At 42.6% G+C, this 15,091-nt stretch overlaps 1 protein-coding gene across 1 annotated transcript; it reads left to right on the plus strand.

Annotated features, from left to right (window-relative positions):
* The first annotated feature begins 8,809 nt into the window (after nucleotides 1-8,809).
* LOC118972803 (uncharacterized) lies at nucleotides 8,810-14,873 on the plus strand. Its single transcript, XM_037020637.2, has 2 exons — nucleotides 8,810-13,179; nucleotides 14,218-14,873. Exons 1-2 carry the CDS (start codon nucleotides 12,710-12,712, stop codon nucleotides 14,372-14,374), a joined length of 627 nt encoding a protein of 208 aa, XP_036876532.1. The 5' UTR covers nucleotides 8,810-12,709; the 3' UTR covers nucleotides 14,375-14,873.
* Nucleotides 14,874-15,091: the final 218 nt, after the last annotated feature.

Below are 15,091 nucleotides of genomic sequence, written 5' to 3' on the forward strand. Positions count from 1 at the left end.
ACCAACTGCACATAGGAAATGAGAATTCTCGTGGTTAGAAAAATTCAGTGTTTGGTGATTTTTTACATGGAGGAGAAGTCACGAATGACTTTCTTCTTCTAAACATAATGACTTTCACTGGGTAGAGCATTGTAGGTTTGAATTTGAACGTTTGAAAACATTAACAGGTCTTACAAAATTTAACTTTACTTCTTTCCATATACATCTGCACTATTTTCAAGTGCCGAATAAAATAGGTTAAAACAGGATACACTCTCTCCCTCCCCTCCCGCCCCCAGAATTATAAAGGGCTATTGTCTGTAAATGAGAAATAGCCCTGGAGGACCCACCAGCAGGTTATGCAATATGTGACATCGACCACCAGGGGCTGAACCGGAACCACTAATACTTTTTTCATAGGATCATTAGCTAGAGTTAAAAAAGGTGTCAAAGTAAAAAGATGGGGAGGTTGACTTGGCTTATTGTATTTGCATGCCTTCATTTTAATTTTTTTTTTGCATAAAATTAAGAACATTCAATTTTATAATTTAAACATATTCTTACCCAAATACAGTACATCACTTTTCATATTTTTAAACAATTCCTACTGTATTATTTTTTGATTACTATTTACAGTTGGTTTTCAACAAATACTAACATACTTGTGAAAAAGTACGATTCAAATTTAAGACTAAGGTGAGCTTATTAGTTAGATTTTTCCCTTTGTTCTTTATGAGATTAAATCAATGGATTTGTTTGAAATTTAGATCTGTAATTAACTCTGCCTTCAACCAAGATGAGTAGGTCTGGGGCTCATGGATGGATTACTTGCATTCTTGACCTTGTGTTGACTGTCATCTGGAAGAATGTTTCTCTTTATAAGGGCTGCTTCACAACTTTGAAGACTTTACTAGGCTTTTACATGAGCTACTATTAGTTTCCCACATACCTCAAATAAAGCCAAATCACTAAATTTAAGATTGTTGTTGAGAAATAAATGTCATGTCAGTAACCCTCTACCACATATCAGATGAAAGAGTATGTGATTGTTTAGTCCTAAAATAAAGTTTCATGTTTTTAATTGGTGTCATATCCTGTCCTAAGTCTATACTGCTTAAATCAAAGGCGACAACATTAACCTGGAAAGGAAACATAATAACAACTCCTTTCATCCCCTGGCTCAAATGTTTTTATGCTCAACCCTAATTTTCGTGAAAACACTTTCAGGCAAAGACAACAGGAAACAGTAAACATGGCAACACCATGAAAATAATTTTCTGATGCACTATGTCCCTCCATGTTCAAAGAGTGAGCCGAGCAGGCTGCAGAGGGAACTGCTGTATCATTAAACCCAATGCTGACAAAAACAGCCACCCTTCCAGCAAAATGGGGACCCTTCATTTCATAAATCTTGTTTCCAACTAGAAGGAACTAACTCTGTCTCTCACATCAATGGCCTGAAAGTGGTGTATCACAGGAGTGTGTTCAAAGCGAATGAGGGTTATCCAACAGCCACTCCAGGGGCAGGGATGGGATCATAACTGACAGCCAGATGTCTGGCCTGGCGGCTGTAACACCCACCAAGCCTGCAGATGGTCTCGAGACCTCTGCATCCAAACAGCGAGTCCCAGGGAATGGTAAACGGATAAACAACAATACCACAAATCATCCGCACAAACTGAAAAAGTTGCCGTGACTGATCAGAATTTCAGATGTCAGGCAGCGTCGGCCACCTTCTCCCCCTCTGTCTCCCCTCGTCTCCCCTCCCCATGTCCTGCCCCTTTTCCCAAACAGAAAGTTGTTGGGGGTTGAGGGCCCAGCAGGACATGTTTTTACACCCAGTGCCAAATGTTAATCCTTCACTGCAGCCTTTAATATATTTAAATGGTTAGATTACAGGAGGCAAGAGGGGTTCCAATAGAAATGACTTTACATGTAGAATATGGAGATTTAATAATTTGGCTAAGTGTGTATTACGTTTACTGGACTTCCTCCTCAATTAAGGATTACCTTAAAGGAGCCCATTAAAATTCAAAGAGAGAGGGAATTTGTTTTAATTAGGAGGTGGAATATGAGTAAATTCTCTTAGTTGATGATGTAACACTTCTTAATCCATCTAGAAACACATATTTCTTCATTTTTCACTGATTCTTTATTGTTCTAAAATACTTTTTTTTGTATAACTAGATCTGACAGGTAAGTGTGATTCATAAACTATTACAAATAACATGCCATTCTAATCCAAATATGGATAAAGGATTCTGGAGAAAACTCAGTGAAATTGTCTTATTTTGTAAAATGGTTTGAATTTTTCATTACCTTTATGGTATTGATTATTTGCAAAAGTAACAGAATTGTATTCAACATATTTATTCTTTTAGTGAGTATTGCTGGATATTTCTAATGAACTATTTTGCAGTTTGCATAGCATCTCTTAGAGTAACTTAAAATATATCTTTTGAAGCAAATTCCTTTTTATAAAGTTTTTGTAAAGGTGTTTAGATTGACTGTTTCAAATGCATTTCCCTTTTGGGGCATTTCCCTAGGGCCCCAGTGCACACTCCTATAGTTGGCTGTCCCAAGCCAGTTTTGAGGTCTCAGCTTTCTCAATAAAAATGTCAAAACTAGAGGCTTTTCAGCACTGCTATGAACACAGAGGCCCTTTCTGCAGCCAGTCTGCTATTCTCTGCAGCCTCCGCCAGAGGCTTGTTTCACAGGCATACACAGAGAAGTCCTCCAGACAGAGAAGCATCTTATGCCCTTCCCCAGAAACAGCAAGTCAGAAAATATGCTGACTGAGAAGAAGGAGCAGGGCCGAAAGAAGTGGCCAGAGCCCTCACTACACCTTAACAAGCACTAATTAAATGGCCTTCTTTAAAAATATGGCTTAAGAAAGCCAAATACAATAACTTCTTACAGATGGTTTTAAGAACTAACAAGACCCATAGGAAATGTTGCAGTCATTGAGATTAGTGTCCCCAAAGTCTCTTACAACCATTAGTGACTGGAGGTGCCTGTGCACTTTAGGAAGAAATGATGAGAGTCTGTCTGATATAAAACTGGTTTTACCCCCTTTCATTTGTCTCTAAAGGGAACTTTGCATCTGTTTGAGTGCATTACACAGTCAATTACTGAAACAGCTAGTCAATTGCATATAAAAAGAGCATTAGCAGCCTTGAAATCTATATTTCTGATGGGGTATAAAGCCATCCTGAAAAAGAACTGTGAACACCAGAAAGGCAGGAACTGTTTTGCTATATCAATATCCCCAGTTCCAGTACACAGTGGGCATTGTTCATTCATGCGTGGAGCAATATTCCTTCAGTGGTTACCTTGTGCCAGGCATGGGCTAAATTTCAGAGATAAAGTAATCAAGAAAACAGACAAGATACCCACTTTTTAGAATATACAGTCTGTATGAAGATGTTTGTTGAAGAGATAGATGGATGGATGAATGGATGAATGGATGGATGGATGGATGGATGGATGGATGGATGGATGGATGGATGATCTAATAAAAGTGCTTCTCAGACAGAGGTCAGACATTCCTTTAGGATAAATCACTTGGGCTGAGCTTATTAAAAAAAAAATGTAGCGCCAGATCGTCCAGTGACGTGGCTCACAACAAACCCAGTGGCAGTAACCGGCCTAAGGATGGGCGTGAAAAGAAGTGCTTCCACGGCAATCAGAGCTTCAGATGAAGTTGCTGCTGGAGTTCAGTGAGGTTTCCAGGATCTTAGAATCTGTTCAAGATCACCATTAGCACTAGCAGGCATTCTTAGTAGAATCTAAAGAAGTGCTTCTGGTAATATAAGAAAATATAGGCCCAATACTTAACAAATATTTTTACCTGACTGAAAGATGTGCGTGTGTCTGACTCTGCTACTAGGAAGGGACGTCTGATTTCCAGTCATTTGTATAATTCCCTTCAGGAAGGTATGTTTTGCAGGCCCCAGCCTGCCTCCTGCCCCAGCAGGCCACTTGACTTCCTTGCTGTTTTGTTGTTAAAGCCTATTGGCATTTTCCATCGTTCAACTGCTTAATACTAATGTTCTGGACCTCATGTCCACTCGTGATGCACACTGGGGCTCAGCAGCAAATGACTGTTAGAACCAGAAAGACTGGAGGGACTGGACATTGTCACACCTGTTCTCTCCAAACTGCTTGGCTGGGTGCTTTGGGGGCGAAAGGGGCACTGAGTGGGTGGCTCCATCACAGAAGTGTCAGGTAAAGCTGGTTGGTTGGAAAAATGGGTCAGTCAAGCCAGACCATTGAGAGGCGGGAGGAGGAATTCAGTGAAAAAATACTCTGCTTGCATGTTTTCCCATAAAAGAACTAGTTAACTGAATTTTTCTTTTCCAGCTGATTGCTTTGCAGTATAATGAAAAGGAGTTTCCAGATGATTGTGCTGATGGGCCAGTACCTGACCCAGCAGAGACACCTGTGCCATGTTGCTCCTGTTTATCACCACCACGTACTAACCACCCCACTACCACCATCACCCTTAGCCAAAACAGAATCCTCACTGGAGTCAGTGGGAGAAAATAAACTTGCTTTGGACATGGTATCATTCATTTTATACATTCACTTAACAAACATGCTAAGAAACGCTTCAGTGTCATTTGCTGAGTAGCTCTGTATGAGCAAGTTGGTAAGAAAAATGAATCTGATAAAGGGGCTATTAAGGGGGTACATTGTAGTATTATGAATATAACCTTCCACTCTAGGCACAGAGTGCTTCTGTAAAGCAGCAGACATAGGGGAGCAGCGGCTGCTGCTCAGCTACCGCCAGGCAACTACTCACAAGAGACTGGCAGGGCATGCGGCTCCTTATGCTCCTTCTGTTAATTAGTTGCCACGACAAACCTGTTGCAGTGGGCTCACGAGTTCCATTTTTCAGATGATGAAACTGAAGCTCAAAGAGGCTAAATAACCTGTAGTGGGTTGTGACCTGTGGATTGCAGATTCAGGCATCTGCTTCTGAAGCCCACAGGACTACATGAACTCTCTCATAGGGCCCAGCTGCTTCTATTTGAGGCCATTTGATATTCAAGTCAGAATCTAAGTGATTTTCATTCACACATGTGAGAATCAGGTGAGTATTTCTGAAACCAGGTCTGGGAGACCATTAGGATGAATTTTCCAATGCATATTTAAATGCAGCATTCACATGTATGGTCCCAATGTGAGTGGTATTATATAGACTCCAAATCCCATTCTTTCTGTTCTCTTTCCTATCAGATCTTTTTCAGTGGTGCCACAGATGTAACATGTCAATCCACAAGGTGCTGCTCTGGTGTGAGTCCAAAAGGGCTTTATGCTAAGCAAAATAAGTCAGAGAAAGACAAATAAGAGATACTCTCACTTGTACGTGGAACCTAAAAAAAACCCAAACTCACAGAAGCAGAGAACTGATTAGTAGGTGCCAGAGGTGAGGAGTGAGGGAATTAGATAGAGATAGGCAAAAGGTACAAATTTCCAGTTATAGGAAAAATAAGTTCTGGGGACGTAACATACAGCATGGTGACTATAGTTAACAGTACCGTATTGTATATTTGAAAGTTGCTAAAAGAGTAGATCTGAGAATTTCTCACCACATGTGAGAGCTAGGTACTTGGATGGTGAGGTGATGAATGGTAACTATTCTTATTGTGGTAATACTGCAATATATACATATATCAAATCACAATGTTGTACACCTTAAACCTGTACAATGTTGTATGTCAATTATATCTCAATAAACTGCGGGAAAAGGTGCTGCCCTTTCCTCTCCCAGACGATACAGGGCTGCTCCAAAGCCTCCCCGACAGCAGCTGTGACGGTCATGGAGCTTGCCTATGTGACGCTTACCAGGCATGTCCCCCAGGACAGGGAAGAAGGAAGAACAGCGGAGGAAGGGAAAGCCCGGGAGCATATGGGGAAGCAAGAGAGAAGGTGAGAACACCGCTCTCCCCCCATCCTCTCTGCTCCCCGTACCCAGCGCTGTGGTCACCTCACAAGCAGCCCGTTGCCTCCACCTTCCAGCTGGCCTCGTCCCCACAGGCTGTCCTTGTCCCATGTCCCTCAGCACAGGGCTGCTTTTGGAAAGGAGCAATGAGGCATGTGGAGGCAAAAGACCCAGAAGTCTTGGCTTGTCCTCTGAAACATCTGAGCCTCTTTGCATCTCAGTTTCCTCATCTATAAACATGAGAAGTAATAAGGTGCCTTTCACCAAATATTGAACATCTAATGAGATTGTGTATTTTCAATAGCTTTCTTGAGTTATCATGACATATGCTAAACTGTACATATTGAAGAGATAAGGTATCTGAGAGAGACTTCGTAAGCCACAAACCTTTCATCTTGGCCAGACTCAGAATCTGCCAGTGGCTTCCTCATTGTTGAAGCCATTTCTGCTTAGTTTCTAAAAGCCTTCATACCCTGGCTGCATCTTACCCAACCAACCTCATTCCTCACCGCTCTGTGACACAGGCATTCTGATACAGTCACACCAGCCTGCTTAAGCTAACAGTCTTTCAAGTGGCTTTTCCCTGGCACACACCAGCAGTGGCCTCTCGGGTCCCACCACTCACATGCCAGCACCACACTCTACTGCAGCCATTCCGCCCTGGAAACCTGAGTGTAAATCCCTGCCAAGCACAGTCCCAGGTGATGAGAATGCTTCTATGAGCAAGGAAGACAAGGGCACTGCCCTCCAGGGCCCTTGCAGAGAGCTCTCCTCCATCGGCCTGGCATTCTCCTGTCAGAATCATCCTTCCCTGGGCAAGTCCTCCCAGCTTTGGTTCCCTCTCCTCTATGAAACCTTTTGAAATTCCTATTCACTAATTATCCTGGCCCTCTTTTTTCCTGCAGCACTTGTAGGCTGTTTCATGTAATTTAGCATAATTTTATCTTGTAAATTCTCACAGGTGTAAGCTCCCCACAGGAAGCTATTTTTCCCACGTCCTCATAACCCAGAGCAGACAAATGAAATACTTATGGATTTCAGAAGAGTACATCAGACAAGCAGGGCAAATGTGAGAAACTTCTCATGGGACAGAACCCACGATTGCCCATTCTGTGTCACCTGCATGTGGCTGGGTGGCCCCCGTGGGGCCCCGGTAATAGTGAGGACCAGCAGATTGAAGGCTTGTCCAACGCCAACTACAGGCAAAGCCACGCTCAAGGACACCTTCCAGCTGCTGGCAAAAGAGTGTCTCCTAGCAACCAGATTCCAGTGGTTTCCAAGCCTTGGGAGCTTGCCCCAATTCACCCTTCATTCTATATTTTGAAATTTTAAGAATAAGGCCTGACCCACAGGCTAAGCAGATTAGAGCTGAGAATTGTTTCATTCATAATGTCCTTTTAGCAATCACTCATAACTTTCATGGAACAGAATGTTTGCACTTAACTTAAAATGGGTGAACACATTTTTTCAAGATTTAATTTATATCAGGACAGTTGGTTTTAAAGATATGTAAAAAGGAAAAAGCATACATTCTTTCCATCAAATCAAAAAGTACTCAGGCATTTTTAAAAAGTGTTATCATTCAAAACCTCTTATAGTGATAAACTTTAACTTGGCAAATTCACAGGTGCAGAAAGAAAGGCACTTCAAATTTGAAGAAAACAGCTCAAGGTCCTTAAAAGTTTTGATGGCTTAAAATTATGTCTGCTGCAATATGGCTTGAGCATCAATTCTTTCCATGTCATTTTTAGACATTTCCAGTCTAAGTTCTGTTGTATATAATGTTACATTTTTAATTAGTGGAATTAAATTTAGTAGCCAATATTGCTTTTTTAGTGTTTTCTTGTTTTTATCAAATATTTATTAAGACACAATAAGTTACTCATATGTTTTAGAAAAATTTATTTAGGCTTCATGTGAAGAGCTCAAAACCAACTCTAAATATAGTCTTAATTCTCCAAACCCCATAAACATGAGTTAAAATCCTGACTCTTTTTCTTTTCCAAAAAGGATAACTCAGAGACATAAAGATGAATTAGGTGCCTGGGCAGATGCTCAGAGGCTGGTAAACACCCAGTAAAGAAAGGGCACACCCAGGAAAACTGCCCTTGGTTCCCGAGCAGCAGACTCAGGCCTGGGGAGTCCGGGGCTTCTCCACTCATGCAGTGAGCCTGGTCTCTGTGGAATCTCAAGGCTTTTGGAGGCATCCCTCTTTTCCTCCCCCTTTCCCCCACTTCTCCCAGCAATAACAGTGACAAAGCCACCAGCCAAAGATGAATTCTAATTATTTTGGTGGTGGTAGTGGTAGAATCTCACTAAGCCTAAGCCTGAGACTTTTCTTCTTGAGAAAAGTACAGGGTTTAGCAGCCAGCTGCCACTGGCTTTCATGTTTTCATCATCCACTTGCGAAATCTATCTCTGGATGAATTTTTACTAAGGGGGGTGTTGAATAGTCCCTAGAACAACCAATGTGCTCTTTGCTGTCCTCTTTTGGGGCCCTGCATACTTTGTTTCAAGGGTGCAGAATTCAGCATGTGGTTAAAGCCGAACACTCCTGCATTACTGCCCTTTGTATGCTCATTAGGTGGACTTGTACATGGAGCAAGGCTTTTCTTATTGCCTCAGGTTGTTCTGTGCTTCCTGAAATGGTTGGGACACCCATCAGCTATCTTAGGAGACTGAATATCTGTCAAGTCTATGAAGAACTTCTGGTGAGAAGGAAGCTCTGTCCACTTGTCTGAGTTCTGCTTTCTGAGTCTGGTATCACCAATGCAGCTCCATTCATGCATGGAGCAAGTCTGTCACCATGCAACTTGTTTGAATACTAGTTCAGGTAAGTTTAGCATAATCATATTTTTCCAAAGGGGAAAAAAGTAACCCTGACTTCTCTGGCCCTTTTCAAACACACCCTTGTAGCTGTGGAAGGAGCTGAGGCTAGGCAAGGCACAGGGGGTGTGCCTGCACCTCACTCCCCCAAGCCCAGCATTCAGATTACTGCACGAGAACACAGATGATTCAAGAATAACAGACCTGGGCCCCACCCTTCATCATTTCCATTGTCATCATGGTTTATACGATAATTATAATTGACCAAATTGTTTAGGGGCTCTAAAAAAGCCAAACAGATAGGGCGGCAGTGTAGATTAGTAGAATACATCCCCATAGACCTGGGTTGAACCTCCAGATCTGTCATTTACCAGCTGCGTGACCTTGGGAAAATTGCTTGACTTCTCTGAGCCTAATATGCCTTACCTGTAAAATGGGGATTGTGATAACTACCTATATGTAATCAGTGTGAGGATGATGTGCAACAGTGTAGCAAAGAATTTAGCATAGTGCCTGCATCTACTGTTTACAGAATAACAGTACAACACAGTGTTTGATATGTGTTGGTGTATTAGACTATATCAGTTACCTGTTACTTCGGTACAAGCCACTGTGCTAAGTATAGGGAGCCCCTCCAGAAATTTGAACTCTCTTCTCACCAAAGTTTTATAACCCAACTGCTAATTTAGGAACAACATAGAAACCCATAGAAATGTAAAACAGCAGTGGACAAAGCCTCTCCTGGAGTGCTGTCCATTCTCCGTAGAGTCAAGTCCAGACCTGAGGCTGATACTACCCTAGTTACTGCCCCATGGGCCACACCTGAACAAACAGGGCAGTCAACGAAATAACATGCAACACTCACCCAACAGGTATTTACTGACATTTACTGTATGCCAGGCATGTGCTAGGCGGTGGATACACTGGTCTCCCTGGGTTTGCTTGAAGTAGCATTCAGGGTCTGTTTTAAGCATTTCATATAAATTAACTCTTTTTACCCTTCAACAAAAGTAGGAAAGAGGTACTGGCATTAATCCCATTTTACAGATGAAAAAAACTAAGCACTAAGAGATGAGGTAACTTGTCCAAGGCCACACAAGTAATGTGCAGTAGAAGTGGATCAGAACCAAGCAAAGTGGTTCTAGGCTCTGTCCTAACAACCCCCATGCCTTACTGCTTCTGGTCATACTAGGGGACCATTTCATTCCTTTGGCTTGGTTTGTTTACTCCTCTTCAAAAACAGAGTCCTCATCTGGGGCTTCACGCTTTCCTTTCCTTTCAGCACTGAATCCTTCAGAAGGGACTGTAAAATCCCTGGGGACACCTGTTAGGCCCTCCATTGACCAAGCTGCGTGTCATCAGTTATCATATTTAAGTCAATCTCTCACTCTCTTGAATAAGAATTGCAAGCATAGTTTGATGCCTTGAAAATATCTACCTTAGGGGAGGTTTACTTTATCTTAGTAAAACAGGTTCGAACCTGAAGGCTATTACAGCCTTTGAAGTATTATTAAAATTGTCCCAGATACAAATTACTTATAAAATCGAACTGTCACTTCATAACAATTAAAATTAATGTGTTCCTCTTGATTCTTGCCCTTGGGCATAAATTCCCTTATGTAAAATGCTCTGAAATTTGGATAGCAAAAAACTGAACCCTCTTCTCTGTCCAGTCTTGTGTCTCCTGTGGTAAATAGCAAAGAACATGAGCCACCAATAACCGCAGAATGGAGGAAGCATTTTTACTCAGAGCCTAATGTCACTTTCTTCCTGCGTTCTTCAGCTATGTTAGAGACATCACTTGAAAAAGAGAGAAAAAGGAAAACTGCCTCATATTTGCAAATGGAAAATGCTGTAAAACGAGAAAAAATGGCTACCCAAATAGTCTCAGGACATAAATTTTTCTTAAGGGATAGATACTCTCCTTCATATGCTCTTTCAGAACCTAGACCATCCTGTACACAAGACTATTAGACCAGGCACTAAGTTTTGTCCGTGGTTGGCAAATGACATACAAAGAACAAAACTGCTCCCTTGAAGTTGAAATCAAAGAGCCCTCGTGAGCAGCGTTAAGTACATCCGAACGGGAGAGTGTGCACATGTGTGTGATGGAGGCAATCCAGAGAGAGGAGCACGATTCCCAGGGGTTGTTTTAAACAATGACAGATTGCAAAATCCAAATGTGATGTGTGGAACATGAAAACACACACACACACACACACACACACACACACACACACACACACGCTTGTGAGAACATTGCCGAAGTCCCTCGGAGCCAAAGTTTAGAAGAACACGTGCTCTGGACATAGCAACAGTCATTTCAAAACCGCTCCATTTATGATTCCATTCCTCATCTGTTTGATCACTTTGGCACACTATTCAGGAAATAACAGAGAAAGAGAAGTATGAAGCCGGACACAGAAAATTTAATTATGAAAGCCACCCACCTTGTTTCGGGTCAGGAAGTACAATGGCTTCTTTTGCAGCAAAAATGAACTTAACACAAGTGTGTTAAATGATCACATATCTATTTAAAAGAAAAGGAAAAATGGTTCTTTAAAAGACAGCTGCAATATTTCAGTCCTCAAGGCAAGTCTTACAAAAGCATAAAAACAAAATAAAAGCAGCCTGCCGTAGTTCTTTGGCACAAGGCAGACAGTAGTATCTTCAAGGCACTATTCCCCTGTTTTGCGAAACAAAACGAAAAGCAACAGCGAAAGATGATGTTTGGCGGGAGGGGAAGGACCTTAAAATACCTCCGGCCCTCCTGGGTCCCTCCCAGTGCCTTCTCTCGGGGTGGGCTGTCGAAGCCGCATGGATCGACACCCATGTCACCACCGGCCGCCTAAATGCCACAAAAGTACACTTAGAAACGAGAGGAAAGTGACTGACACGGATATGCTGAGCCAGCTCCGCTGCCACTAGCACAGCCTTAAATGCCCACACAAGGAGAATAAAAAGAAAAGCACATTTTGCAATAGAATAAATTCTTTCTCTCCCTCCCCCCCCTTTTTTTTATTGAGACCGCGGAAAGTCACATGACCTGGCATGTAGCCTTTTAGGAAAGCAACCGAAATGTTGAAGAAAGGCGCGGGGGCTGCCTCCTTCCCCACGCCGCCTCTCAGCGCGTCTTGCCGCGTGTCCGCATTCTTCTGGGCGCATCTGTGGAGCTATTAAGTGGGATAATCCCTCTGGCCTTTGATACATTTCTGGACATGATTATTTCATTACTCGCAGTATATCAGTTGGATCATAATAAAAAGGACTTCTGACAACCTGCCAAGAGTTTTGTGGCCTTGTAAACACAAAAGTGCTCTAATAAAATTTTATTAAGTGTTAAAAAGTCATAAAAAGTGAAATAACATAAACTACAAAATTTACTGTCCTCAGCAAATGCTGAAAATATCGTCCACAGTAAAATTAAATTAGCATGTAATAGACAGAGACGCAGTGTGGTGTGGATTTAAAAGAGGATCCAGGGAAAATGACACTGTAACCCAAGCTGGGTCACGGGGATTTAATTCGGATTCTTCTCCCTAAAAGTGAATGAATGTGCTGATTACAGAGAAGAGCTCTGGGGTTACTGGAGTCGCACGCATTGTCAATACTTAGAAAGAAATAATGGACTTCAGCTCGCACGGAGCTCCGGGCGGCGGGCCGGGCGGGCGTCCACTAGGGCGCGCTGCGAGACCGGGAATCCCCGCCCGCCCGCACCGCGCGCGCACCGGCCCGCGCCCGCTCCAAATCGTATTTACAATTATTCTTCTTTTCTTTTCCCCCCTCTCCTGTGATATTTTCTCCAAATAGGAAAATGAAGTATAAGTCGAGCCCTGCCGCGGACGGCCCTCGGTCTTCGCTTTCCGACTCCGGGTCCGGGAATGGGATGCGCAGCCCCCGGCGGTGCTCACCCCGGGAGACCGGGTGGGGCCCGTGCCCAGCGCCGCGGGCCCGGGGATGCCGGAGAGCGCGCGAGGCCCACGCCGGGCTCCGCCCGGGTCGCGGGTGGCGCTCCGAACGCCGCGGGTCGCCGGCCTCGCCGCGGGTTCAAGTGCATCCCCGAGGCTGAGCCCGCGGCTGCGCGAGCGAGCTCTCCCCTGCGCGGCCCCCTCCGAAGTTCAGTGCGCTCGGCTGCGGCCGGGACCCCTCTCCCAGCGGCACGGCGCGCGCCGCCTGGGCGGACAACGGCCTGCGCTCCCCCGGCCCGCCCCGGGCCCACGGCCGCGGGGCTCCCTTGGGCCCAGCGTGGAGGCTCCGCCTGGGAAGAAGTCCGACTTCCTCTCCGCGCCGCGCCGAGTGGAACCCGGCATCGGCAGGAAATCGCTCGATCGCTCAGCCTGCGCTCTCGCAGTCAGCCCTCGCTTTGCTGAAGAGAATCAGCTCCCACCAAAGTCTTGCCTCCCCCTCCCCCCGAAAGCCCCGCGCAGGTTTGTAAAGAGGGGTGCGAGGTCCGAAAAGTGTCTGTGGTCTAGGAGAAAGACGTCGGCGACGGTGCCCAGTGAAAGCTAGGTGCTTTTTAGTTAGAGATCATCAATGGGCCGCGTCTTGTTTCGCAGTTCCAAAATGATGCAGACGCTGCCCACCGAGGAGTCAGTGTTGGGAGCGTTTTAACTAGAAGTTAATAAAATAGGAAATAAATGGGCAGTGACACATTTCGTGGCATCATGGTTGCTCAGGGATGTCCAAGGTTTTAAGCTGCATTTAAGAATTGGCTACATTTTGCCAGAAAGTAAATATTTTTAAGTAAACCCGTTGCTAAAGCTCAGAAGAGGTAAGTTAAAGTTACCAAAGATCCTCCAGTTTTCTTCCGAATCATGCACAGGTTACTAGGATGAGGAGGCCTTATTTTTTAAATTTTCCACATGGCAAGAGCATTTGATTTTTATGTGCCAGTGTATGTTCAAGGCAATTGGAGCACCCAAGGATCTTTTTGATAAGCAATGTGCACTTGGTACTTCTAGCCTAAAAAGTAAATGTCATGTATAGCAGGAATTATAGCCCCATGTTTTAGATTTACTTTGTTATAAGTCGTATGAAAAAGTTTGGTTTGACTATTTCTTTTTTAAAAACCCTTGTTTATTGTCATTTTCAAATTTTTGAATTTGAAATAACCTGGCCTGGAGCAACAGTTCAAACAGCAAATCGGTCTGTTTGAATGTGGTTTGACATTTGCTGTCAAAGGCTTTGAGAGCTAATAAAAACAGTATTAAAAGGAATGGATATAAATAATAAAATTCCTTTTTGATTCCGCGTGCCTGCCTGGGGGGAAGGGACAGATGACAAGTGGGCGACCCTTCTCTGAGCCATTCCCTGCAGACAGCAACAGGATCGGTGTTCCCTTTGAAAATGAAGGGAAAGTATGTTTATGAAAGTACAGAAACAAATATTTTACTACATAGGATTTTCTTAATAGTTCAGACTAAAAGTTTTGTATTTAAACTCTTATGATAAACATTTCTCCATAGGTTTATGAAGTTCCGAAGGTTTATGAAGTTCCAACCTGTAGTATTTTCTTCTATGTTCACATTTCAAGATTTCATCTGTCCTTCAGAAAAATATTTTCATAATTATGAAAACAAAACCATGACTAGTATTTTTAACTCTCTTCAGGTAGATATATGATTGCTGTAATTTTTAAAAAATTTAAACTAGATTAGTACAACCCTACTCAAGGAGTATAGTGGAGGGAAGAGAATTTCCAAATCTATAAAATGCAGTCTATATGAAATTGTAATATCTAATGTTTTTGTAAAGAAACTTGGGAATTAGTACATTTTAAATGAATATGAAAACATGTCTTAAAGGGGTTCTGTCAATACCCACTTCCAAATGAAAAAAATCAGAGACTGTTTTCCATTTTATAGAAATACTATAATCAGATATAAGAAAATTATTAGTATAATAACAGTTCTGTCATATGATGGATTCTTTTGAATGTATTATGAAGAGAAAAGAATATTCTCCGCCCTTTATGTGTTTGAGGTACTTGAAGTGGCAAGAAGTTTGTAAAAACTTTACTACTGAAATCTGTAGGACCATTAAAATGTACAATTATAGTTAGAGTCACTTAGTTATGTTTTGACTGAGAAGTATTTTTTCCAACTGCTTATTAAACTTTGAAAATTTCATGTGTTCTTTAATTAGTATCTTTCTTTTAAATGTTCCAATTATTTTGTTATATTAGCTATATGACAAAAAGACGCAAACTTGTTGCATTTTACTTTCTGCATGAGCAGCAGAGAAATATTTTAGTTTGATCTTCTTTCATATATACACAGGGTAAAATTGAACATATGCTTTGTTGGAGTAAAAAACAATTCAAGTTCATTTTTCTCTTCA

This window comes from Manis javanica, chromosome 12 (assembly GCF_040802235.1).
Source record: "Manis javanica isolate MJ-LG chromosome 12, MJ_LKY, whole genome shotgun sequence".
NCBI lineage: Eukaryota > Metazoa > Chordata > Mammalia > Pholidota > Manidae > Manis > Manis javanica.

Bases quoted from the DNA above. Each gene is read 5' to 3' on its own strand.
- LOC118972803 (XM_037020637.2), top strand. From the start codon at position 12,710: ATGCCGGAGAGCGCGCGAGGCCCACGCCGGGCTCCGCCCGGGTCGCGG. The intron at 13,180-14,217 runs GTTTGTAAAGAG...ATTTCTCCATAG, and splicing joins CCCCCGAAAGCCCCGCGCAG to GTTTATGAAGTTCCGAAGGT.